Source organism: Lethenteron reissneri, chromosome 47, assembly GCF_015708825.2.
Source record: "Lethenteron reissneri isolate LAM-NWPU_2019-01 chromosome 47, ASM1570882v1, whole genome shotgun sequence".
NCBI lineage: Eukaryota > Metazoa > Chordata > Hyperoartia > Petromyzontiformes > Petromyzontidae > Lethenteron > Lethenteron reissneri.
Window position 1 is genome coordinate 10,101,581 of NC_083825.1, and position 26,351 is coordinate 10,127,931.

The following is a 26,351-nucleotide window of genomic DNA, read 5'->3' on the forward strand; positions in this document are numbered from 1 at the left end:
GTGACGCCACCGCAACTCCTGTGTCAGGCTAGGTGCACCTTGAGGCCATCAGATGCACACATCGTGCTAAATATTAACACGCGCGCACACACAGAGTGACACGGGAGTGCTTTCGGAAGAGCCAAGTTGATAATAAGCAGCGACGGAGCGGAGGGAACGTTTTCAATCCGAGCCCGTCGCGTGCCATGAGACGTCCCCCCCCCTCGCACGTGGAGCGCGACTCTGCGACCCAACGCGCGGGACGAGGTCTGGGGAGGCGCCTCTCCCCAGACCTCGTGCAGCGCGGGCCAGGGAGCGCAGCGCGGGCCAGGGAGCGCAGCGCGGGGCCAGGAGCGCACCGTGGGTCAGGGGGCGCAGCGCGGGGTCAGGGAGGGCACCGTGGGGCCGGGAGTGCAGCGCGGGGCTGGTGTCGTGCCGCTGTCTCAACGCGGATTCCCGAGCGCGGTGAAGCCGCTCGTCTCGTGGGGCGTTATTAAACTCGGCAAATGGCAGCTCTGAGAGTTGCAAAACAAAACTTTATTTTGAGTTTGACGCGACCGGATCCCGCCTCTACAGGCAGGGCACGTGGGGGGGGGAGGTGCGAAGCGGACAACTGAGAGACCTCAGACGCCGTTCTGTGACGGTACCTTGTTCCTGAGAGCGTCCTCCCCACGCAAAGTGGTGCACTGCTTTCTGCCGAGAGCTCCCCCATAGCATCGACTTCTCTGAACGCACGGCAACTGTGACCCCGGCAGCACAGACGGGATGCGTCTGTGTGCGTCTGTGTGTCTCTGTGTGCGTCTGCGTGCGTCTGCGTACGTCTGCGTGCGTCTGTGTGTGTCTGTGTCTCTGTGCGTGCGTCTGTGTGTCTCTGTGCGTGCGTCTGTGTGCGTCTGTGTGTCTCTGTGCGTGCGTCTGTGTGCGTCTGTGTGTCTATGTGCGTGCGTCTGTGTGTCTCTGTGCATGCGTCTGTGTGTCTCTGTGCGTGCGTCTGTGTGCGTCTGTCTCTGTGTGTGCGTCTGTGTGTGTCTGTGCGCGCGTCTGTGTGTGCGTCTGTGTGCGTCTGTGTGTCTCTGTGTGCGTCTGTGTGTCTCTGTGCGTGCGTCTGTGTGTCTCTGTGTGCGTCTGTGTGTGCGTCTGTGTGCGTCTGTGTGTCTCTGTGCGTGCGTCTATGTGTCTCTGTGTGCGTCTGTGTGTCTCTGTGCGTGCGTCTGTGTGCGTCTGTGTCTCTGTGTGTGCATCTGTGTGTGTCTGTGCGCGCGTCTGTGTGTGCGTCTGTGTGCGTCTGTGTGTCTCTGTGCGTGCGTCTGTGTGTGCGTCTGTGTGCATCTGTGTCTCTGTGTGCGCGTCTGTGTGTGTCTGCTGTTGCGAGCGGTGGCGTAGCGGTTAGCGCGACGCTGCGCTACGAACCCGGCGACCCGAGTTCGATTCTCGCTCACGGCCAACACCAGGTGACGATTATCTGAACCGGTCATGGGCCTCCCCTAGGTCAACTCATCCTCAAATGAGTACCTGGTGCGGTGTGTAAACACATCGCCACTGGCGAGATAAAGGCGGTCGGGCGTGGTGCTGGCCACCCACCCCCTCGTGTGCCGTGCCGGCCTTCATAGGTGCTCGCTAACAACACTTGCCCCTACAGTCTGTTAAGGCTATACGGGGGATCTTTGTCTGCGGGTGTGTTTTCCAAACTTAACGTTGGGCCTTTGGCGGCGGGGAATTTCACAACGTTGCTGGAGACAGATAAATGGATGTTGCTGAAGAGGGGAGGGGGTGGGGGACGAATGAAGGGGCGGGGGACGGGGGGGGGCAAGAGGGACCCCTCCCTGTGGTTTCGTATTATTTACCCGGGCTCCATATCGGCGGAACATCGTAAAACAAGATTCGCTGAGCGAACAAAATTTTAAATAACATCTCAGCGGGGGCGGTGGGGATGGGGAGGGGGCCGAGGAGGTTGGGACTTGGGGGGGGGGAGCGGCTCGGGACGAGGTCTCAGAGTTGACACGGAACTGGGTCTGGTCGACCCATTTCGGGCCGGCTGGTGTGAACGAGTCCAGCTTGCCGGTGTCCATGTCGCGTTGCGTGGAGGGTGTGAGTCACGGGATGAGTGAGCGGAGAAATCGCCTGCTTCCCACGTCTTGTAGCACCACTTGAGCCGTACAATTAGTGTTGTTGTTGGTGTACGCATCACCATCATCCACGCGGCCTTGCTGTGAGTGATGCTTATTTATCCCAGCAGCCAGTGACTGCTGGTGTGGGGGCCGACGTCCACTCCCTCCACTCCAACCCTCCTCCTCGTCGGCCGCCTCTCGCCGGGCCCCCGCCGATCGGGTGATCCCCCCCCCCCCGCGCCAGCGCCCTCTCCGAGGGACATCGCTACTCGGCTGGCTCGCCACCGCCCGGGGTTATCTCGCACACGCTCCCCACGTACACCACCACGAGAACGCGGTGGCGTGCACGCACGCGCCCCTGCAGGCGCTTAGGGCTAAGCCCTCATCTGCAGCACACAAGGCTCATGCTAAAGAGTTGTATGGATTTGCGCGCACGCCTCGCCGTTAACACTATTGTCGCTGTGTCTACACGCTTGTGTCTACACGCCGTGTTAACGCGGGTTTATCGCACCCCGCCCTAATTACTCACGCGGCACACTGCAGGCGCTCGTGTTTCACACACGCACGCGTAAACACGCGCCAGCGTCGGCGGCCGTGTATGTTTTACTACACGCGCGCCTCACACACGCGCTCAAATTACCAGCACCGCGCCGAGGTTACCCCCACACACAGAGAAATCATACTGCACCAATCCTCTGAACTAAAGTTTATTACCGGCGCAAATTCCCTCTACCTGGAGGGGGAATACTTTGCGAGAAGAGCTGAGCCTCACTGCCGACAAACCCAGTCACTGAAGCGTCCTACCACGTACCTCGAAGCTGGACTCACGGCGTCACATGGACGCTGTGAGAGTCGGAGGGAGAAGGACGCGAGAAAACCTCACCTATCACTTCCTCGTAGCAGCACTCGCTGGCATCACACGGATGCTGCAAGCGGCTCGAGGAGGCAGGACGGCAGGGAGTGGGCCTTGGCGGCCCGGAGGTCCAATCGTCCCGGGTTCCTCCTTTTATATTCTTAACTTCAAAGGCCCGGGGTGCCATTGTGCCACGCAGTCAATCATGCGCTTACCCGTGCCGCAGTCCCTCTGCCTGTGTCTTGTGCCCTTCTTGCTCAGGGTTCCGTACTCCGTCCCCCCCCCCCCCCCAGACTTGCACCTCATTGCGGTTGGCCCAGGGAAACCTTTTCTTTCTCGGCCCATCCAGTTTTAAGCCAATGCAGGGGCACCGCAATGTGACCTGTCCTGTGAGGGTCAGCCAATCTCCTTGCACCGGGAAACCGTGAGACTCTCCCTCTAGGGGCCCTTTGGATTAAACCCGGACGTGCCAGGCAACCCCCCGTCAGGACACCACGTGGGTGCGCTGCGTGTGGGTTGTGTTTAGTGCGGGGGCCGGGAGGGGATCGCGGCTTTTGTGAAGTTGCTCCGTGGTCGTGTCACCACACTTGCTTCAAACACACAAGGCGGCCCAGAGTTTACTTCTGCGTGAACTTAACGCTGACAAAGCAAACAAACAAAATGCACACCACCAAAAATAAAGGGCCGTGTGGCTCGTGCGTGGGCCGTGTCATCACAGCCGTGGCATTGTTGCACGGGGAGGGGCAGAAGTGGGAAAGAGGCGACCCCGAAGCAACGTCGCCGATCCGACTCCAGCTGAAGGCGTCCGTGCCACGACTGGTTCTGTCTCCAACAGCGGTATGAACAGAAACTTCAGCGCTGCGAAGTCTGAGTTTGGTGCTCGGTAGGTACGCGCCCGAGAGAAAAGCGGCCACAATGATCAACGCTTAAACCAAAAATTTGAGATAACAAGAAAACCAGCACTAAAGAACCCACCTCGAGATCCCGGCCCTGCCCGGCCGAAGCGACCCCTCCTGGACAGAGGCACTATCAGTCACATTGTCTCATCGCGGCCTACGGACCTTGATGCCTCCCTGCGGCGCCTATCACCTACCGCGCTAACCCAGTGGTTCTTAAACCTTTACTGCAGCCTTGCAGGAAAGGTTCTCAATCAAGGGTTTATACTTACGTACCCGTGATTAATTTGTTTTTAGATGATTTACCTTGTAAAAAAAATAATCTGCCCATGTCTCGCACCCCCCCCCCCCTCCCAGAAAGGGCATCTCGCACCCCCTAGGGGTGAAGACGAAGAAGAACCACGAAGAGACTCCTTGAGAATAAACTCGCGTTGGGACTCGAAATCGGCGTTCGTGAATTCTCGCACGCCGCGTGTCTTCGCCCTAGCTCTGCTATCGCCCCGCGTGTGTGCGGGCGGTGCTGAGGGGTAAAGTTCCCCGCGGTCTCGTCTGCACCCACCACCCCAACTCAAGATGACAGCCCAGCGGAGGGGCTGCGACACCGCGCGGGCGCGCCGAGACGACCCGAACAAAGGGGATCGTTCGTTCGTTCATCACCGGCGATCTTCGATCCGCTGCTCGACGAAGACCTCCCCAAAACCGCCAGCGATATTACAGAATGCGCGCAGCACGCGCACACAAACTGGTTCCGTCGCTCCGTCTCCTCTAAGCAGGCGCCCCTCGCGGGCGCGTCCCTTCGAGCAGGGGACGCGTCCCGCCCCGAAGCCCCCCCACCCACTCCCTCATAACCGCGTGCGGACGATGCCCCGTGAACGTGCGCGTCCTCCATGTGCTCCTCTCTGCGTCTCGGTGCGTCTCCCCGACGCGGCGTTGCGCACGCTCTTCATCAGGTTTCGTTCCGTATGTGTCGCGGACGACCGCGGTGTCGTCTCTCTGATCCACGCGCCACGCAAGCAGCCGCAGCAGTAGCAGGATCAGGAGCAGTTGTAGCAGCAGGAGCAGCAGCAGGAGCAGGAGCAACATGAGCAGTTGTAGCAGCAGGACCAGTTGCAGCAGCAGGAGAAGCAGTAGAAGGAGCATCAGCAGGAGAAGCAGAAGCAGGGGCAGCAGTAGAAGGAGCAGTAGCAGGAGAAGCAGCAGCAGGAACAGTTGCAGCATCAGCAGCAACAGCAGCAGGAGAAACAGCAGCAGGAGCAGTTGCAGCAGCAGGAGAAGCAGAAGGAGCAGTAGGAGAAGCAGCAGGAGCATCAGCAGCAACAGCAGCTGGAGCAGGAGCATCAGCAGCAGCAGCAGGAGCATCAGCAGCAGGGGCAGTTTCAGCAGTAGCAGCAGCAGGAGCAGCAGCAGGAGCATCAGCAGCTGGAGCAGCAGGAGCATCAGCAGCTGCAGCAGCAGCAGGAGCATCATCAGCAGCAGGAGCATCAGCAGGAGCATCAGCAGCAGCAGGAGCATCAGCAGCATCAGCAGGAGCATCAGCAGGAGCATCAGCAGCAGCAGGAGCATCATGTGCGCTCCTCTCTCCGCGATCGCGGCCTCAGCTGCGCCACGGCGCTCCGCCTGCTCGCACGCGCCCGCCTTTTGTATGTCTCCGCTTTATTTCGGTACCGTCTTGGTTATCCCCCTCCTCCTCCTCTCCCTCTGGTAAAGTGACCGCACTAATTATAACGTAGCCAGCAAAACAGCCTCGCACGTGGCAGACGCTGTCTAATGTATATAGCCCCGTGCATCCACAACAACTCGTCTGTCTTACACGTCTCCGTCTTGTCTGCGTGTCTCAGTGCGTGTGTGGGGGGGGTGGGGGTATTTGACACCGTTGCTGAGCACAGGAAGCTCATCGGCACTGTTAACAAAGTTGCTTTGGGTTTGATCGCGTTAATATGTACCTCTGTTATGGATACTGGTCGCGAAAGCCTCCGTATTAAAGTAGCAGCAGATACAGTTGTAAACACGGGGTCATTATGCTTGGTTCTTTCCGTAAAGTCACGTAGAAGGAAAATAATTAAATTAAAAAAATATTAAACAATACAAAGTCTCACAAAGTTTCGACTGCAATACAAGCAATCGTCATCAGGTGTGAAATCCACAGCACGAAAATTTCAAATTTTCTTGCTGAAAAATTAAAAATGTTCTTGCTGTGTTGCAGTCGAAACGTCGTGAGAATTGTATTGTTTTATGTTTTTAGTATTTTATTATTTCCCTTCTTCGTGACTTTACCGAAAGAACCAAGAATATGAATCCCTGCGGTCACGAAAGCTTTAAATCTAAATTTCACGGGGTTATTGTTGTTATTATTATTGTGAGAGCTTGGGGAACATAGAGACGACGACGATGATGACGGGAGAGGGGGAAGGGGAGTGGAGCAGAGAGAGAGCAGTGAGGTGACACGCGGTGTGGGTGGGTTCGGGAGCGATTGGGTGAATGAGTGAGTTGTCATCTGTAGTGTGGGTGATGAGACACAACACTCAGGGGCCGTCCATAAATGACGTCACGCGATTTTGGACGATTTTGACCCCCCCCCCCCCCATCGTCACACGGCGTCACAAAAAGTCAGACCCCCCTCAAATATGACGTCACGAAGCTCTGCCCCCCCCCCCCCCAAAATAAAACATGCTTCAAATTGCTTAAAACTATTGTCATTGTAGTGCGTATTTAATGTGGCGCTGCACTCTGATGTTGTAGGAGAAAACATTTATTAAAACGTCTATTTAATTAAGTAGAACGTGTTGTCTATATTTATTTAAAGTTTCGCATTTTCATGTGACGTCACATTTCTCAAACCCCCCCCCCCCTCGTCACACATCGTCACAAATGTCTGACCCCCCCCCCTCCCAGGTGCGTGACGTCATTTATGGACGGCCCCTCAGGGTCTTTGTTGATATAGGGTCCTCAACATTGGTGGAGGAGCCAATGTGTACAGTCCACTGGCCCCTTGAGCGTGTTGCTAGCGAGAGTCGCTTTGCCGGGCCCCGTGACCAGCAGCGACACTCGGCAGGAAGCGCAGCTCCCACAACACCCCGCAATGGATACTCCGCGCCTTATCAAAACCGTGACAAGAACAATTCGACGTTTCTATGGCCAAGTCCGGTTATTAATAAATGCAACAATCACCGCGGCATCCTCCATCAAACGGTGCTTTACATTTGCTCACCAAAATGAGGGTGGTGGCGATGACTGTGGTGGCAGTGGTGATTGATGATGATGGTGATGGCTATGTTCAATATGTTGGTGGTGGTGATGATGGTGGTGGTAGTGACTATGGTAATGGGTAGTGGTGATTGATGATGATGGTGGTGGTGATGATGATGGTGGTGACGATGGTAATAGGTGGTGATTGATGATGATGGTGGTGGTAGTGGTTACTATGGTAATGGGTGGTGGTCACGGTTTGTTCATTTCACCGAGACGCAGCGAGAGGATGAGGATGACAACGATGAAACTGCAACAGCCATCGATGATGGCAACTACGGTCCTTGGGCGAATGACTTATCGTCCCAAAGAGACGGCGATCCCGCAAAAACCAAATTAATTCCCCAAATCAGACCACCGTCTTCCGTATGCGCACAACCGCCTGTGTCACTCCACTGCTGTACGTGTATTATGAAACAATCGATAGCTATCGATTCGTCGATGCATCGTTAGGTCCCCATAGGTTGGGAGAGTTCAAACACCAGTTGTTGGTCGACTTATCCCGTCATCCCTTCGGTGCCAATACATTGAGCCACACTTGATTGAATATCAACGGTGATAACAGTCGTACGTGGCGACTACCGCAGGCCATAGGAATGTGGAACTTCCATTGCTGTCTCAAGCGACCAAATGATCGCATCACCCGACATCGGCCCAGGCTCGCCTGATCTCGGAAGCTAAGCAGGTGTTGAGCCTGCAGAGTGCTCGGATGGGCGACCACCACCGCGCATAGCAGGTGCTATAGGCTGCGTCTGCGGGTCAACGTTGTCAGCAGAGGGCGGTGCCGCAAACTACACCCTTGTCCTGCACTATGCTCCAACGTCCATGCCCCCCCCACCCCTCCCTCTTTAACCCGCACTGACAAGCATGGTGAAGTATGGTCAAACAACCCCCACAACTCGAATGGGGCGAACCCTTATCCAGCAGTGGCAGGGCCGGCGAGCCTTGGGGGGGGGGGGGGGGGTCGAACAACAACAACAAACGAGCCCCACGATGTGAGAAGTCAACAGAGCACGCGTCCAGTGCGGGAGACCCCCCCCCCCGCCACCGCCGTCGCCGCGTGTCGCAAGAGCGTGGAGACGAAGTCGTTTCGCAACTGCACGAGACTCCCACCACCACCACCACCGCCGCCGCGTCCCCAGAGAGGAGCAGCTCCGTGCGCTCCGTGAGTGCGCGCACTGCGCCACGGCGCGTTCACGACGACGTCTGCGGCACGTGCGTCAACGCCGCACCTCCACCGCCTCGTCGCCTACATTCCTGCGCTGGGAGTCTCGAGGGGAATCGTCGCCACCTCCTGGCGGACCGGCGGGCCGCCAGGCCTCGGGCGATAGTTGGCAGCGCGAGACTCTGGGCTGCTTGCCAGCTTTGGTTGTGGCTCTCCTGCCCCCCCCCACGATGAGTTCGATGTACGAGCATCATCCTCCTCCCGCTCCTCCCGCCCGTCGCCTCTCTGGCGCTCCGATGCGCGCGAGTTCGATTCCAGCTCACGGCCAATACCCGGTGACGATTATCTGAACCGGTCCTGGGCCTCCGCCCCTAGGTCGACTCAGCCTCAAATAGGTACCTGGTGCGGTGTGTAAACATCGTCACTGGGGAGACAAAGGCGGTCGGGCGTGGTGCTGGCCACCCACCCTTTCGTGTTCCGTGCCGGCCTTCATAGGCGCTCGCTAATAGCACTTGCCCCTACAGTCTGTTAATGCTATACTGGGGGAGGGGGGGATCTTGTCTTGTGCATGAACCCGTGCGTGTCTCCGTGTCTCGGCGTCCCAGAGGCCTCCGTCTCTCGCCCTCTCCCACAGACACCGCCATGCAGGTCGCCACCGCGCTCTGCGCCGCGTTGCTGTGGGCATCGCGGATGGAGGCGGGTGAGTGACCTCTCTGCCCGGCTCGCCACGCCGACTCCGTCACCACTCTCGCCCATCAGGCACCGTCCCTTCTCGCGTGGTGGGCGTGAGCCGGGTGCACGCGACGACGATGATGATGATGACAGTGATACAATGATGATGTTAATGATGTTTTGGTATGAAAGTATTTCAACTGGAAAATCCATTGAGAAAGAAACATCTCGCTTTCGAGGGTAACAATTTATGATCATAACGATGATGGTGATGATGGTGATGATCATAACGATCGTGACAATGTTGGTAATCATCATTAGTACCAAAATATAATAATAGGGGTTTTCCCCTTTTTTCTGGCAACAAAACTGAAACCGTTCTACGAGGAATGATGTTTGCATTACCCACAATACTTGTGGTCAAAATGCAACAACAACAAAAAACACACTTTGATAATAAATGCATTGTCCTTGAAACTGATTGGTCCACACCAGAGACGGCTTTCTTTTGAGCCTCTGAGCCTCGTCTCAATTGGTGCTCGACCAGAGGACGTCAAAAGGCGTACAGCTCAAAGACAATGCACTATCAAAGTAATGAAGGCTCGGGGTTATGATAAATGATTAATTATAAATGTTGGTGATCGTAACGATGACAATGATGACGATGCCCCCCCCCACGTGTCGCGCGCGCGCAGCGATCCACGCCGGGGTGCGCGTGCGCGTGCGTCCGGGCTGGGCGGTGCGCGCGGGGGACCGCCTGAGCCTGTGGTGCGAGGTGACCCTACTCGGGGGGCTCCCCGGGGGACCCCTCTCGCCCGTCGCACACGACCCCGACCTCCCGGCCGCCGTCACCGTGCGCTGGCTGCGTGTGCCGAGTTCCGAGGGAGGGGCTCGCGAGCCCGCGCCGCTCACGCTGGTGCTGGAGACGCGAGGGACGCAGGCGAGCGGTGCATCGGCGTTCCGCGTTCACGATATTCGCGGCGAGCAGAGGCGGCGTTAGCCCCGCGGTGTAAAGCGCGCGCGCTGCGCTCCTGACGAGAGACGCGCTCCTCTACGCCGCGGTGTCTCACTCAGTAGCGCTCACCGCACGTTCAATCTCATCAACTCACTGGAATGGGCACCCCCCCCCCCACCCAGAGGCAGCTCTTCCCTGGCTACCTTCCCGCTCGTCTGTGATTTCCGTCGCCTCTGAATCATCATCATCACCATCATCTCTCGCTATCCGTGCGGCGCGTCACCAACACCGAGTCGTTGTGGGTTGCAGACGCCGCGTGCCGGGCCGGGCTACGGCGCCCGCGTGCGCAGCGGGGAGCTCTGCGTGGAGGCGATGTGCGGCCGCCGTCTGGGACAGAAGCTCACCGTGGGCCCACTCCGCGGGGACGACGCCGGCGGCTACGCGTGCGAGGCCGCCTGGGACCTCCCGCGCTCCGCGGGGGCCACGGGCTCGGGCCGGGGGCCGCGCGCTGTGGCGCGTGCCTACGCCTACGTCCACGTCGACGGCAGCGGTGAGCGCGGCGGGGTTCGTTCGGCACGCGTTGAACACCCCGGGATTCGGGACAGCTCGTCACGTGGCCCGCCGCCTCCTCTCGGTGTCTCCGTGTCCGAGTGCAGGAGCCGCGGTCGCGTTCTCGGTCCGCGTGTGGCCACCCGAAGCGTCCTCCGTGGCCGAGGGGCACCGCGCGGAGCTGTGGTGTCTCGTGTCCGGTCTCCCTGCGTTCCGCTCGGCCACGGGTCCCGGCGCCGACTCGGAGTCGAACTCGGCCGTGGCCGTCCGCTGGTTCCACGCCCCGGCGGGTGCGAATCGCCTCCCGGTGCACGGCTCGTCACGAGGCGGCGCACTGACGCTGGCTCAGAGGTCGGGGAGGGGAGAGGCCGCACGGCTGAGACGCCGGGTTCCAATCCGGGATTCAGCCGCAGCCCGTGATGAAACAGGCTCCGCGGTGTCGTGAGTTGATGGTCTTCATCACCAATGCCTCGCGCGATGGAGGAGCGGCTAATCCGAAGGCCCAGTGGTAGCGCACGTGCCGCTTGTTCCTGCTTGTTTTTGTCGGCTCGCAATCTGGCAGGCCACTTTGGACGCCGCTGCAGTTTATATTCACCATGAAACACAGTGGGTGTTGAAGATCCCATCGTGAGATTGGGGATAAGTAGGTCACGGTGTGCTGGCTTCATGGTCCGCATCTTAATGATATCCACTAATTACTCAACTGGGATTACGCATTGTAACATTGTCCCCTGTCGTGACACTTCGCGCCGTCACTCGCCATTGCTTCGCCCGACTGTGGCATGCGTACCACGTGGGCAAATGTATTATTATCATTGACACCACCAATAGGATTTATACCACCACCACCATCACCACCATCATCTTAGACCGTGACCAGTACACCTCCTTAACCCATAACTACCCCCCCCCCCCCCACTCCCTTCCCCAACCCCCGCAGGAGTCGCGGCCACAGAGAAAGGCTCCGTGCTCCTGAGTCGCACGACGAGTGGCGACGTCTGGGCCCACGAGCGGCACAAGTGAGGCCCACGGCCCACGGCCCACGGCCCACGGCCCACGGCCCACGGCCCACGGCCCACGGCCCACGGCCCGGACACAACCACCGAGTTCACGGACCACGCCAATACCCCGCCCGCTCGCCACTCAGCGACGGCGAGGTCACCACGGCGCCTGTGCCAGGCTAGGTGCACCACGGTGGAGCCACCAAAATGAGTCCGTGCCGAGAGAGCAGGGGCCAAACGCCGCCCAGGGATCGTCATCCAGGGCCCTCACGCCACACGAGGCCGACCACCTCGAGAGGTCCCGTAATCGATATCGATCCTTCAAGCAATCGATATCGATCCTTCAAGCAATCGATATCGATCCGTCAACTGCACGCACCCCAGCCGCACTGCTCGGGCACTGTGTCCTGTTTGTTTGACCAGTCAACACCGCGCTGATAGATATTTCTCTGTTTCTAACCTCATCACGCCCGGTCACACTCGTTCCGAATTTCGAGTCGCTCCGAAGCGAACCGTGACTACAACGGTTCTCGTGCGAGTAAAGGTTCAGAGTCGGCCACCGCTCACACATCGCCCCTCCTCGTCCAGCTACACTGCCTCTCTGTGTGCCATCGTGGCCCCTTGACATTTCTCACATCCCGTTTGTAAATCTCGCCACCGCCTGCCTCATCCTCACCGCCTCTTCTCTCGTCTCACGGCACGCTCCTGCTCCGCTCTCCGCGTTCTAAATCGTTGCTGTTTATTTCTGTTCGTCCTCCTCCTCCTCCCTGCCCACAGTCCTCAGTATCGCTCGTTCTCACCCCTAGCCCCTTCTTCACTCGAATACACTGTCCTTGCACGTCAATCACCCTCTCTCTTCTCCTAAACCCCTCTCATTCTGTCTTGCCCACCCTGTCCTCCCCACTCGCACGAACGCCGCCTTCCCTGCCCCCAACTCCCCATGGTCACCCACCATCAATCCAACCCCGGCTCATTCCCAACTTCGTTTATTCCATGCATCGCCACCACAACCCCCGCCGCCGCCGCCGCCTCGTGTCACACACACATCCCATCCGCTCATCTCCTTTCCCCTCGCAAACCATCCCGTGCCACAGTTCACCGTGCAGCGCCTCGCTCAAGTCGCAGTCTAAGACGCACGACACGGAGAACGTTCGGTGGGGGCGTTGGTCGCGTTAGCAGGGACGGCACCACCACTACCCCCACCACCACCACCACCACCACCCCCACCACCCCCCCCACCACCACCCACACCACCACCACCCCCACCACCACCACCCCCACCACCACCCCCCCCCCCCACCACCACCACCCACACCACCACCACCACCACCCACACCACCACCACCACCACCCGCACCACCACCACCACCACCCCCACCACCACCACCACCCCCACCCGTACCACCACCACCACCACCCGCACCACCCGTACCACCACCACCACCCGCACCACCACCCCCACCAACACCACCACCACTACCCCCACTACCACCACCCCCCCCACCACCACCCCCCCCCCACCACCACCACCCCCCCCACCACCACCCCCCCACCACCACCACCCCCACCACCACCACCAACACCACCCCCACCACCACCATCACCACCCCTAGCCCCCACCACCTCCACCCCCACCACCACCACCATCACCCCCATCACCACCCACACCACCACCACCACCCCCACCACCACCCACCCCCATCACCACCCTCACTACCTCCACCCCCTCCACCACCCCCACCACCCCCACCACCACCACCACCCGCAACCACCCCCACCACCACCACCCCCACCCGCACCACCACCACCACCCGCACCACCACCCCCACCACCACCACCACCCCCACCACCACCACCACCCCCACCACCCGCACCACCACCACCACCCCCACCCGTACCACCACCCCCACCACCACCACCCGCACCACCCGTACCACCACCACCCCCACCAACACCACCACCACCTCCACCACCACCACCCTCACCACCACCACCACCACCCCACCACCACCCGCACCACCACCACCACCCCCACCACCACCACCACCCGCACCACCACCACCCCCACCACCACCACCCCCACCACCACCCCCACCAACACCACCCCACCACCCGCACCACCACCACCCCCACCACCACTACCACCCCCCCCCCCCCCACCACCACCCACCCCCATCACCACCCTCACCACCTCCACCCCCTCCACCACCCCCACCACCCCCACCACCACCACCACCCGCAACCACCCCCACCACCACCACCCCCACCCGCACCACCACCACCACCCGCACCACCACCCCCACCACCACCACCCCCACCACCCGCACCACCACCACCACCACCCCCACCCGTACCACCACCCCCACCACCACCACCCCGCACCACCCGTACCACCACCACCCCCACCAACACCACCACCACCTCCACCACCACCACCCCCACCACCACCACCACCACCCCACCACCACCCGCACCACCACCACCACCCCCACCACCACCACCACCACCACCCGCACCCACCATCACCCCCCACCACCACCACCCCCACCACCACCCCCACCAACACCACCACCACCCCCACCACCACCCCACCACCACCACCCCCACCACCACCCCCACCAACACCACCACCACCCCCACCACCACCACCACCCCCACCACCCGCACCCCCACCACCACCCCCACCCGTACCACCACCCCCACCACCACCACCCGCACCACCCGTACCACCACCACCCCCACCAACACCACCACCACCTCCACCACCATCACCCCCACCACCACCACCACCACCCCACCACCACCCGCACCACCACCACCACCCCCACCACCACCACCACCCGCACCACCCCCACCACCACCACCCCCACCACCACCCCCACCAACACCACCACCACCCCCACCACCACCCCCACCACCACCACCACCACCCCACCACCACCCGCACCACCACCACCCCCACCACCACCACCACCCCACCACCACCCCCACCACCCCCCCGTGTCGAGCCCCGCGTCTGCGCGCCCCTCCGCGCAGGAGCCGCTTCGCGAGCGGCGCCATCTGCATGGAGGCCGCGTGCCTCGCCTCGGCGTTCCGTCTCGAGCTCAACGACTTCTCGGCGGGCGACGGCGGCCGCTACTCGTGCGAGGTCCTGGACCGCTCTGGCGAGGAGACCGCCAAGGCCGGCGCCGAGACGCTACTGCTGCTGGGCGAGGGACACGGTCGGTTTCTTGCCGTCACCCGCCGGGAATGGAGTTGAAAATTTGACTTTAAACTTTCGTGACTGCAGGAATTCATATTTTTGGGTTCTTTCGGTAAAGTCACGTAGATAGAAAATTTTAAAGTAAATAAAATAAAAAAATACGTTTCGATTACGATACAAGACGATCGCCTGTGTTGTGATCGAAACGTCGTAGTTTTTATTTTGTTTACTTTAATTTTTCTATTTACGTGACTTTGCCGAAAGAACCAAAGAATCAGAATGGAGTTTATTTTTAGATCTAATTTGTATTGATACATTCCCTACCCACCCACCCCCCGCCACCCCCACATTCTGTCTATCTGGATTGACGTTTGATGCCGTTTCAAGCGACACGTCGCGTATCTCAAATCGCTACGTTCGGGGGCCGTGGGAATCGCTCGACTTGTCAGCACAATAATGACCGCATTAATCGCTTGCACGTGCGACACTTTCATTTGTCGAGCTATGTCGGGTGGTGAAGGGTTTCACGACGTAAAATTCGGGCCAGATTATTACGTGACCGAGCCACAAATTAACTAAGAATCGTGACATTGGCCGCGGAACACACGCGTCGACTCAACGTGATCCCGGACGCGCTACCGGCGTCACGTCACGAGGACGGCATTCGGGGTGGAGAAGGACCCACGGAGGTGGATATCACAGAACAACCGCCGAGGTCCCTTCAACCGGGCAGCGCTTTCCCGTCCCACAGAGCAGCCGCGCGAGCGGCGTCCCTCGAGGGAACCGTGGCGGCATGCAGGCGGCGGCGGTGAAGAGTCGTGAAGGTCACGTGAAGGTCACGGGCCGCACGCTCGCAGAGGCCGATTGACAAACGCCCAGAGCCCTGCAATTGGCAACGACAACAAATCCCACGATCTGCTTCTGATGTGTATCGATCGCCACCCCCCCTCCTACCGCCCACCTCGGATCCCCGCCACTGCCGATACGTCGGCGGCGTCCCACCAGCAAAGCGCGAGGGCCACAGGATCGGGCAGGAGTCGGATGGCGACCTCGTAGAGGCCTCGTCTCGGAGCGCGGCCCCTGTGCTTGTGGTCCCCACGCAGGTGGAGCCGCCACGGCCACGCCGCCGCCGCTGGGGTGGCGTCACGAGGAGGAGTTCTCGGGGGACGGGGAGGAGGGCGGCGAGGGGGCAGAGATCCCCGCGGGCCTCCTCGGGACGACGACTCCGCCTGGCGCGCTCTTCCCCGCCGAGCACGCGTTCACGGAGGAAGGCGAGCACCCCCCCACCCCCCACTCCCGACACGAGCGGCCGCGTGACCTCGATAGCGGCGCCCCCCCCTCCCCCCACGGTCGTACTCGCAGAACGACCACCACGGACGTCGCGGGTCGAGTTAAAATACCAACCCGGCACGGAACGCGCCACGAGCGGTGACGCGTTCGTCGCTCGTCTCGAGGGGCTCGCGGTTCGAGTCTGGCAGGCCGTGTCCCTGCCCGTTGCCGCGGGCGCACTTCCGTGCGGTGCGGAAGATGTTCAGCGCGGGCACGCACGTGCAGAGCAGCACGGGCGTCATGGGAATAGAGTCGCGAATTGCGTGGCCACGTCAGGACTCAAATGTGCCACATTTGTAAAACGCCACCGCGAGTTACTCCACTAGGATCACTCGCAGCAACACTGCCCCCCCCCCCCCCCCCGCTGCAGACCGCGTGACAACGTCAGCGCCTCCCTCCTTCCTCCCTCCTTGGCCACGGCTCAGGTGCCGCGGCACGGCCGCTCGGAATGCCGGTGTGGGTAAAGCGCGCGTGCGTGTGCGGGCTGCCGCGGCTCGCCACGTCTCGGCGCGGTGCAGAGGTCGTGGCCGCAAGACGCAGAGGACGTGCCGAGTTGCAAACGGGCCGAACTTTTAAATGAAGTTGAAATAAGAACGACGGAGGTTTACCAGCTCCATAATCTCTCTCGCCCCCACCCCTTCCCTCTCACCCCCTGCAGTCTACTTCGGGCCGCTGAGCGCGCGCGTCACCCCACGACCCCTGGTCCACGCGCGCCAGGGCTACCCCCTCGCCCTGGTGTGCGAGGCGGCGGGGGGCGCCGCCACCCCGGGTTCGCTGCCCCCCCCGCACAGCCAAATCGTCGCGCTGTGGACGCACGCGCCCCTGGGCCACACGGGGCCTCCACGCGCACTCCTCGTGGAGTGGCTGGGAGGGGGAGGAGGAGGGGGAGGAGGAGGAGGGGGAGGAGGCGTCCCAGGGCTGAGAAAGGTGCTGGCCGAGACGCTCTCCGCCAGGCTGTGCCCCGGGGCGCAGGACGGCGAGGCGGACGAGGCGGACGAGGAGGAAGGGGATGGGGGGCTGCCTTCGCCGCGACAGCGGTGGGGGGCGTCGCGAGAGGAGGGGGGGTGCGCCTGGGGCGCGCGGCGTGCGAGCGTGCTGGCCCTGCGCAGCGCGACGCTGCAGGACGCGGGCTCGTTCGCCTGCGTGCTGCTGGCGCTGGCGCGCGGTCACCGCGTGGTGGCGCGCGCCGTCGACGTCGTCCGCGTGGAGGTCGGCGCCGGTAAACTGCGCGGGGTTGGGGGGCGGGGGAAGGGCTGTTGGGGGGGGGGGGCTCCAGACACGCGCCGCTGTCACCACGCAGAGTCCGACTCGCGGCCGTGGTGATGCTAATTGTTATTTTTAGACTTAAAGCTTTCGTGACTACAGGGATTCATATTCTTGGTTCTTTCGGTAAAGTCACGTAGATAGAAAACAAAACAAAAATTATAAAATAAAAATAATAAGATAAAATAAATAAATAATAAATAATAAATTGCTTTTATTATTTTTCAACGTATTATTTTTATGTAATTTTATTATTTTTATTTTATTATTTTTATTTTAAGATTTTTTTTTTCCTATTTACGTGACTTTACCGAAAGAATCAATAATATAATACTATCTTGATTTGAAGCTTTCGTGACTGCAGGAATCCATACTCTTTGGTTCTTTCGGTAAAGTAACGTAGGTAGAAAATAAAAATAAAATAAATCACGACGTTTCGATCGCAACACAAGCAGTCGTCCTCAGGGAGAAAATACAATCCAGCAGTGGAACTGCTAAACCAGCGAGAGAGCTGTTACAACAAGAGGTTATATATGTGGCGATGGGCAAGCAAGCGGGGTCTGAGCTGGAAAGGAATTCCATCCACGGACGCAAGCACGTCAGTTGTATTAATGGGGGAGATTAGGGAGCAGTGTTAATGAGAGATTACCATCATGAGAGTGCAATCCAAAGGGCACGTGAGCATCCGACCTGCCTATGTCAGCTGTTATTTCCGACTCTCTGTCTCTCTCTCTCTCTCTATGCCTCTCTCTTCGATCTCTCACATGTACTTTGGATTGCGTGTTGGTAATTACAAGCCCATAGGCTGCACAAAAATCGAGCAGCCTCCTGCCGTGGTTATTGAGCTGATCTGGCCCATGCCTTACAATTATTCTAGACCAGGTGCCAGCATCATGACCAACTCGGGCATTGAAGTCACCCAACAAGATGACTCTATCCCGAGGGGCCACTTTAGCTAGCACCTGTGACAGGAGGTCATAGAAGGCATCTGACTCATTGGCCTTGCCTGCATCCCACCACGGATGTTCGTCTTCAATGGGGGCATAAGTAATCACAACCACCACTCCTCGCCTCTGGTTGATGGAAAGGCGAGCCCAAAGTAGCCTGGGGCTTACAGCTTCCCACACCTCACCGCCACGCTCCCACTCCCCTTCATACTTTTGTTCAGAAGAAGAGCCACTTCATGTTGTTTGGCAGTCTCCTTCCCCGAGTAGAGGACTGTCCACCCCTCATTGTGGCAGGAGCCAGAGCCGGTCCACCGGACCTCCTGAATACCACAGAGATCCAGGCGGTATTGGTCCAGCTCCCAACAGAGGAGTGGCAGCCTCTCCTCCGCACTGAGCATTCAAACATTCCACGTGGCCACACGTAGTGGTTTTTTGTTGTTTCTGGAGGTGTCCCGAGGGTAAGGATTCTGTCTCCTGGCTCCGCCAAATGGGGTTTGGCCAGGAGACGTCATAGACGCCTGTCCCCCCGGGGCCTCCGGCACAAGCTTATTTATAAAATGTTGTGGTCGTGGTTTAATGGTAATTAATTGAAGGTGGAGGGGTTACCAACCCCTCGCACCCATCTAGAGCCCCCATTTAGCCGCTGTGGTGGTTACAAATGCCCTGAGGGGAAAGGCCAATCGGAATTGCCCCTCCCCCCACGGCAGTGCCCACGAAAACGTTGCCCGTCCGGCACCACACCTGCCTACCCACCCTACCCACGAACCCGCGCCAGGATGTCGCGCCTGTGCCGTGCGACCCGAACGAACCCGCGCTCCGGTCTCTCTCCCCAACCCCCAAACTTCTCAGCTCCTGCTCCGTCGCGTGCGCCGATCGCAGCGCGCCTCTCTCCCGCGTCGCCCCTCTTCGTGCCGCCGGGTGGCGACGCGACGCTGTGGTGCTCCGTCGACTCCTCCTCCCTCTCCGAGGTGTCCGTCAGCTGGAGCGTCGCCGACGCCGCCGCCTCGTCGTGGACGCCGCTGCTCGGGCTGCGATCCGACGGGGAGCCCTGGGTGCACGAGCGCTCGAGGTGGCGCCACGCGCTCGGGCGGCTGTGCCCCGACGGGGCGCCCTGCGGCCCGAGCGGCCGCCTGCACCGCCTGGTGCTGCGCGCGTTCGGCGCGGGCGACCAGGGCCGCTACGCGTGCGAGGCGGCGGGGCGCGGGGCGCGGGACGCGGGCCGACTCGTGGCTCGTGACGAGGTCCTGGTGCTGCTGCTGCTGGACGGTGAGTAATTAACACTAGTCTCTACAAGGAGTCACTAACACTAGTCACCACCACGAGTTTCCACCACGAATCTCTGCCACGCACCGCAGGGTTGGTGCACAGCGGCGGGTTTCTTGCGGTAGAGACCCGGTTTGCCCCACTTTTTGATGAGGACAAATAAATCGCGCGGTGACTTGTGCCGCCGTGCGGTTTGTAGAATTTCGCAAGCCAATCAGTACATTTTTACTGACATCCCCCCCCACACACACCTGCCTACCCACACACACACCTGCCTACCCACACACACATACACACCTGCCTACCCACACACACACCTACACACACACACCTGCCTACACACACACACCTACACACACACACACCTGCCTACACACACACACCTACACACACACACCTACCCACACATACTCCTACACACACACACCTACCTACCCACACACCCAGACGGAGCAACGGATCCGAGCCGAGCGCCGCCTCTGGGCCTCGGCACCGCGACGCGACCCCCCAGCGGCGGGGCCACGGGCGGCCTGCCCGCTGAGGGGGGGCGCAGCGGCGAGGCGCTGCGCCCGGAGGACGTGGGGGGGGGCGCCCTCACCGCCTCACCAGGGGGCCGGGAACGACCGGACCCGAGGGCAGGTGACGGAACCGCGAAGAAGATTTATCTCCCACTCTCTCTCCCGCTCTCTCTCCCGCTCTCTCTCCCGCTCTCTCTCTCCCGCTCTCTCCCGCTCTCTCTCCCGCTCTCTCTCCCCTCTCTCTCCTGCTCTCTCTCTCCCTCTCTCTCCTGCTCTCCCTCCCGCTCTCCCTCCCCTCTCCCGCTCTCTCTCCCACTCTCTCCCTTTCACTCTCCTCCTCTCTCTCCCGCTTTCTCTCCCCTCTCTCTCCCGCTCTCTCTCTCTCTTTTTACGATCAGAGGAAACAAGAAGATGCTCAGTGTAGTCGGCACATTGCTTCGTTCATCATTTCGGTTTTTTTCTTTGCTTTATGTAACCCCCCCCCCCCCCTCTCTGCTCCCCTCTTTCTTTACCCCCTCTCGCTCACTCTTTCACTCTCTCGCGTTCTCCCTCTCGCTCTCTTTTTTTTTACTACGACAAGTGCTGCATCTGCACGCAGCCCTTCTCGCAGTCCAACGGACTCCGACGGGTAGCATATATCTGCATGCAGAGCTCTCCGTCATCTGCCACCGAGCACACGGCCTCCTCCAGCGCCTACTGCTCCTTGAAGGCAGGCATGGCGTGGGACAGCCGCGCATGGCGGAACTCCAGCCCACACCCTGGCTCCGACCAGAGCGTGGAAGATGCCCAGGCTGTTGGCCGGACGTTTCCCCTCCAGGGCCACCTTCCTCGTCCTGTATATGGCGAGCTTGGCGTAGCTGACGAGCACGTTGACCAGCCCCTGAAGATGTTGGGGTCCTTCGGATATCCAAAGATGAGGACCGTCGGGGAGAAGTGGAGGCTGAACCTTAGAAGGATGTTTCTCAGGACGTTGAAGAACAAGTCCAGGCTTTTGCACTCCACGTATTGATGCGTCACCGTCTCCACTTTACCGCAGAACCAGCACTCCGGGGACGTGTCGGTGAAGCGTGCCAGAGAGGTGTTGGTGGTGACGGTGCCATGGGCGATGCTCCAGCTGAGGTCACCGATGCGGTTGTATGTCGGGCTGGAGTAGAGTTTCCTCCAGCGAGGCCTCTCTGGAGAGATGCAGGGCAGGGCTTTCCTCCAGGCATGGTCCTTGTGGCTCCTCATGGTGTCCTGTTGGTGAAACCGGACCATGTAGGAGTAGAGCACCTTCCTCTTTACATTTGCGAAGGCCACCTCCGGTAGGTCTTCCAGCCGGCACAGGTTGTGATCCACCTTCGTTGGTCGGCATTGGCGATGCAGCGGCACGACGGAGAGCTCCGGTGGAGGGGGACCGAGAGGGGCCTCGTCATCCCCAACGCTGATGGGGGGCGTTCTCCCCGCTACCGCTGAGAAGGCTCCCTTGGCTTCGGCCAGGATCCGGGCAGCCACCCGGAGCGACTGCAGCCCCCGTCTTTGCGGCCATGTCTGCTGGTCCGAGCCACCGGCCCCGTGTTTCAGGCTCTACCAGATCTCCCATCCTGATGAGCCACGCATTGGCGAGGTGCCTCTCCATGCCGGGGGTGGCGGTGGTGGATGGCAGCTTTGTCTGTGGGTTCCTGAGGATCGGTTTGAAGACGAGATCCTCGGCCGATCGCGGCTGGTTCAGCCTCCTGACGGCGAGGGAGCTCCATGTCTGCAGGACGCTCTTGTAGAAAGGTGGCAGCTGTCCCAGTGGGAGGCCCTGCAGGTCCAAGTACAATAGTTGTTTGGAGCACTGCAGACCCCCCAGTTGTTTCAGGAGGAAGGAGGCCGTGACGCTCGAGGCCGGTGCAGGGGCGGCATGCAGGAACTTTTGTGCGGCCTGCAGTCGGAAGGTGGCCAGCTGACTCCGCACGCAAACCGGCCCGGGACCGCCCTCGTCCAGTGGCAGGGCCAGGACCCCAGCCGCGACCCGGTGTCCTCCGCCCGACCAGAAGAAGTCGAGGACTCGCTTCTGAAGCGCATTGACGAGGCTCATGGGGGGGGTGCAGGGACAAGAGTCGGTGCCACAGCATGGACGTCACCGGCTGGTTCACCACCAACGTCTTTGTCCTGAAGGTGAGGAACTTGCACAGGCGACTCCAGGTGCCCAGCCGCTCCTTCACCTTCTCCTCCAGCTCGACCCAGTTCCTTTGCGGTGGTTCCTCTTCTGGTCCGAGGAACACCCCCAGGTGGTGCAGCGATGTTGTGCTCCAATTGATGGTTTTTGTCTTCTCCGGACACTCGGTCATGTCCCACGCTCCAACCAGCAGTCTGCTGCACTTTTTCCAGTTCATTTTTGATGAGGAGGCCTTTGAAAAGACCTGCTGACACTCGTGCAGTAGGGCGACATCATCCAGAGAACGAAGAATGAGGAGGATGTCGTCGGCGTATGCCGTCAGGACCAACTTGACACTTGGTTCCCTGAGCACCAGGCCGCTGAGTCTCCGCCTTATGAGACTCAGCAAAGGCTCTAGAGCCAGGGCGTGAAGTTGGCCCGACAATGGGCATCCCTGTCTCACTCCTCGCTCGAATTTGACCGGGGCAGTGAGGACGCCGTTGACCTTGATCATGCACTCCGCCTTGGTGTAGGATCATTCAGACAAAGCCATCCCCAAAACCAAAGGTCTTGAGGGTTCCCAGCAGGTATTTGTGGTCCACTCTGTCAAAAGCCTTTTCCTGGTCAAGGGCCAGAAACGCGATTGGGATGCCCAACCTCTGGGACACTGCGATGAGGTCCCTGACCAGGAAGATGCTGTCATGGATGGATCGTCCGGGGATGGTGTAGGACTGGTCCCTGTTTACGACTTGTGCAATCACCCCTTTCAGTCACAGGGAGAGAGCCTTTGTCAATATTTTGTAGTCTGTATTCAGGAGGGACACCGGACACCAGTTTTGTAGGTGCCTCAGGTCTCCGTTCTTGGGAAGCAGAGCGAGCACCGCCCTCCTCCAAGACTGAGGCATCACCCCGGTCACTGAGGCTTCCTCCAGCACCCCTCTGTAGTCCTCCCTTAGGGATGGCCAAAAAGCGGCGTAAAACTCCCCTGTTAGCCCGTCTAACCCTGGGGATTCATTTGGGGCCAGTCCTACAGCTGCATCAAGGTCATTCCTGGTGAGCTTTTGCTCTAGTAGCTCTTTCCCGTCTTCCCCCAGGGTGGGTAGACCACTCCATGCCTCCGCCTGGGCCGCTCCCGATGTTTCTTCAGGGGAGAACAGGCTGCCGTAGAAGTCTCTGATGATGGTCGACTTCTGCTGGAGTTCGTGCGCCAAGACACCGTCACCATCAAAGAGGCACTCCATGGATTTGCATCTCCCGTTCTGCCTCCCGAGGGAGTAGAAAAGCGGGGATCCTGTGTCGAGGTCGGTGATGAGCTTCACCCGGGAGCGCACAAATGCCCCCCTCGTCTGCTCCTCCTGTAGCCCTTTGAGACGCTCCCTATTCTCCTCGTATTCTCGGAGAAGAGCAGGGTCGCTGTCCTCGGCGAGGCGACCCTCCAAATCGAGGACTCGGGCTTCCATGTCGGCGATGTCCACATTCTTCAGTCTGGTGCTCCCCCAGGTGTATTGTTGGCACAACAGCCTGGTGGGCACTTTTCCCATATCCCACCACTGGGCCAGAGAGTCGAACTGTGTTTTAGTTTTTCGCCACTCTTCCCAGAAGTCCTCGAACATTTCTATGAAGGAGCCATCCTCCAGCAGCGAGTTGTTAAAATGCCAGTGGGACGCTCCCTCGTGGGCCCTCTCCAGCCTGACACGGAGCACGATGAGGTTGTGGTCCGTGAAGGGTGCCGCCCTGATGCCAGACATTATGGCGCACGTCACAAAGCTCTTGGAGATGTAAAATCTGTCGAGCCTGGACTGTGTCACCGAGCCATCGCGCCTCGTCCTCGTGTACGTGAACTGGCGTTGGCCAGGGTGATGTATGCACCACACATCCACCAAGGCAGCGTCCTCCAGGAGTCCCTGCATTTCCCTCTTTGGCCCAACTCCCCCCGGCTGCCTACCCGATCGATCCAGGGCACCGAGTGTGCAGTTGTGGTCGCCACCCACAATCACGCACTCGTCGTCTGGGATCCCGGCCAAGGTGCCTCCTCAGGAGGTGCAGAAACGGGATCTTCTCCTTGTTGGTCACCGGCGCGTACACGCTCAGTAGGTGGGTGGTGACATCGCCCACCCTGACCGTTACCCCGAGCAGCCTTCCCTTCACCACTTCAGTCTGGGTGATGAGCTCGGGATTTAGCAAACAGGGTCGCGACTCCACAGGAGGTGTTATCAAGGTGGCTGTAGAAGGAGTCCCCTCCCCATTCCTTCCTCCAGTCATCCTCGTCCTCGACCGTGAGATGCGTCTCCTGAATGAAGAAGACAGAGGCAGCGTGTTTCCTCGCAAGAGACATTGCGGAAAACCTCCACACTGCCTCCCTGCACCCGTTCACGTTTAGGGAGACGATGTACATAGGCATTGCTTGTTCCTTGCTTCCGTGGCCTCCCTCCTAGTAATTTGTTTGCAGAAGTATCTCAGCTTTGGGCTCTCCCTGCCCCGGGACTCGAGTCCCTGCTTGGCGAAGAGTCTCTCGGCTTGAGTCACCGAGGCCTTCATTGCCTTGCTGTCCTTCCCTTGAGCCAAGGCAATGTCCACTCTGTCCTTCCTCACGTTAGTCTCGTCCAGGAAGTGCCAGAGATCTTCCGGGGAGACCAGGGAAGTCTGAGGGTCAAGGAGTGTAGACCCCTGGCTGCTCTCGTTCCCCATGCTGAAGCAGTCGTCCCGATCTGAGTCGATTTCCCCGGCGTCCGGCTCCGCTGGAAGAGCTGCAGCGGCTGGGCTGGCGCATGGCCCAGCGGCGTCCTCTCCCCCAGTGTCAGGGAAGGCCTGGGATGGCTCCTGCTCAGGCTCTTCGGGTGGATGGCTCCGGAGTGTCTCTTCCACTGGTTTTGGGTCAGCAGTGGGACGGGGACCTTCTTCCTCATTCCCATCCATTTCGTCCTCGCCCTTGTTGAGTGTGCTCGATGTCTCTCCGCTGACTTCCTCCTCCTGGTCGAGGGCTGAGCAAATAGGATTTGTCCTCGCTTCATGCATAGCTGGTGGGGAGTGAGTTTCTATGACCACAGTAGACGGGTCCCCAGACGCACGCTGCTTCTTCCTCTTGGCGGGTTTCTTCCTCGCCGCCCGCGCGTCACTCGGCGTGGCGTCCGGGATGGCGAAAGCCGCGTCTTCGGCGTCTGGCAGCTGTTCTGCTTCCTCCCTAGTGTGGGGGGTTTCACCGCTTCTTCCGGTTCGAGGTCTGGGAGGAGATCCTCCTCTGAATTTGACCCTTGCGATCCGGGTTCTTCTGTATTTTTCTCTTGCGATTTGTTGGTTGAGGCGGCGATGTTGGGGCCACGACCTCAGGTGTAGGAAGCTGCGTGGCTGGCGGGTCCGATGTGGGCTGTTGAGGGCCTTGTTGCAGTGGGGGCTCTTGCTGCTTTGCCTCCTTTGCCTTGCCTCCCCCCTCCCCGTTCTTTTCTCCGACCCTTGCCATTGTCGGCTTAGGGCAATCCCTTCGGAAGTGCCCCTCTTCTTTGCAAATATTGAATTTGATGCAATCCTTGGCATAAAACAGTCTAAGGGCAATGCCTGCATAGACAATCACAAAAGAGCCCTCCTCCTGCTGTCCGGGAGTCAGCAGGACATGCACCTGCCTCCTGAAAGATAAAATGTGTTTCATAGCGGGGTCTCTCCCCGCCAGTGGCAGGGCACATACTGGCATCACGATCGTGCCCAGCTTGGACACGTGCTCCAACACGGCCTTGTCGGGGATGTAGGGCGGCACGTTCGAAACGACGATTCGCGCCGCCACCGAAGCGACGGGTTCCAGTTGGACGTCGAGTCCCCCCACGGTCATCCACTTCTCGACGACCGCATCGGCCACCTTTTTCGTCATCAGGTAGAAGACGGCTTTCCCGCTGATCTTCGAGGCGTGGGTGACGGTGGCTGGCGGGACGATGGCGGCCAGGGCCGCAATGTACTCCTCGATCGTGACGGAGCTCGAGGCGTAGCAGCGGATGCCGTTGTTGCGCGGTGGCAGTGGTCGCTGCGCGCTTGGGGGGGTGGCCTTGGAGCAGAGGCCCGAGTGGGGGGCCTCGTGACTCCGGGCAGATTGGCAGCTGCGACTCTTGCTGAGTAAAAACTCGCTCTCTCTCCCGCTCACTCTCTCCCACTCACTCTCCCGCTCACTCTCCCGCTCTCTCTCCCGCTCACTCTCCCGCTCTCTCTCCCTCTCTCTCCCCCTCTCCCTCCCGCTCTCCCTCCCGCTCTCTCTCCCGCACTCTCTTCCGCTCACTCTCCCGCTCTCCCTCCCGCTCACT

At 60.0% G+C, this 26,351-nt stretch overlaps 1 protein-coding gene across 1 annotated transcript in view; it reads left to right on the forward strand.

Moving 5' to 3' along the window:
• Positions 1-10,180: 10,180 nt before the first annotated feature.
• The window catches only part of LOC133354510 (uncharacterized), a 21,419-nt gene continuing 5,248 nt past the window's right edge, over positions 10,181-26,351 (forward strand). The window contains exons 1-8 of the mRNA XM_061571403.1: positions 10,181-10,424; positions 10,531-10,713; positions 11,364-11,442; positions 14,461-14,645; positions 15,730-15,897; positions 16,614-17,174; positions 19,015-19,431; positions 19,876-20,067. Of these exons, the coding sequence (XP_061427387.1) occupies positions 10,247-10,424; positions 10,531-10,713; positions 11,364-11,442; positions 14,461-14,645; positions 15,730-15,897; positions 16,614-17,174; positions 19,015-19,431; positions 19,876-20,067 (1,963 nt within the window). The 5' untranslated portion in view covers positions 10,181-10,246. The remainder of the gene's footprint in view (positions 10,425-10,530; positions 10,714-11,363; positions 11,443-14,460; positions 14,646-15,729; positions 15,898-16,613; positions 17,175-19,014; positions 19,432-19,875; positions 20,068-26,351) is intronic.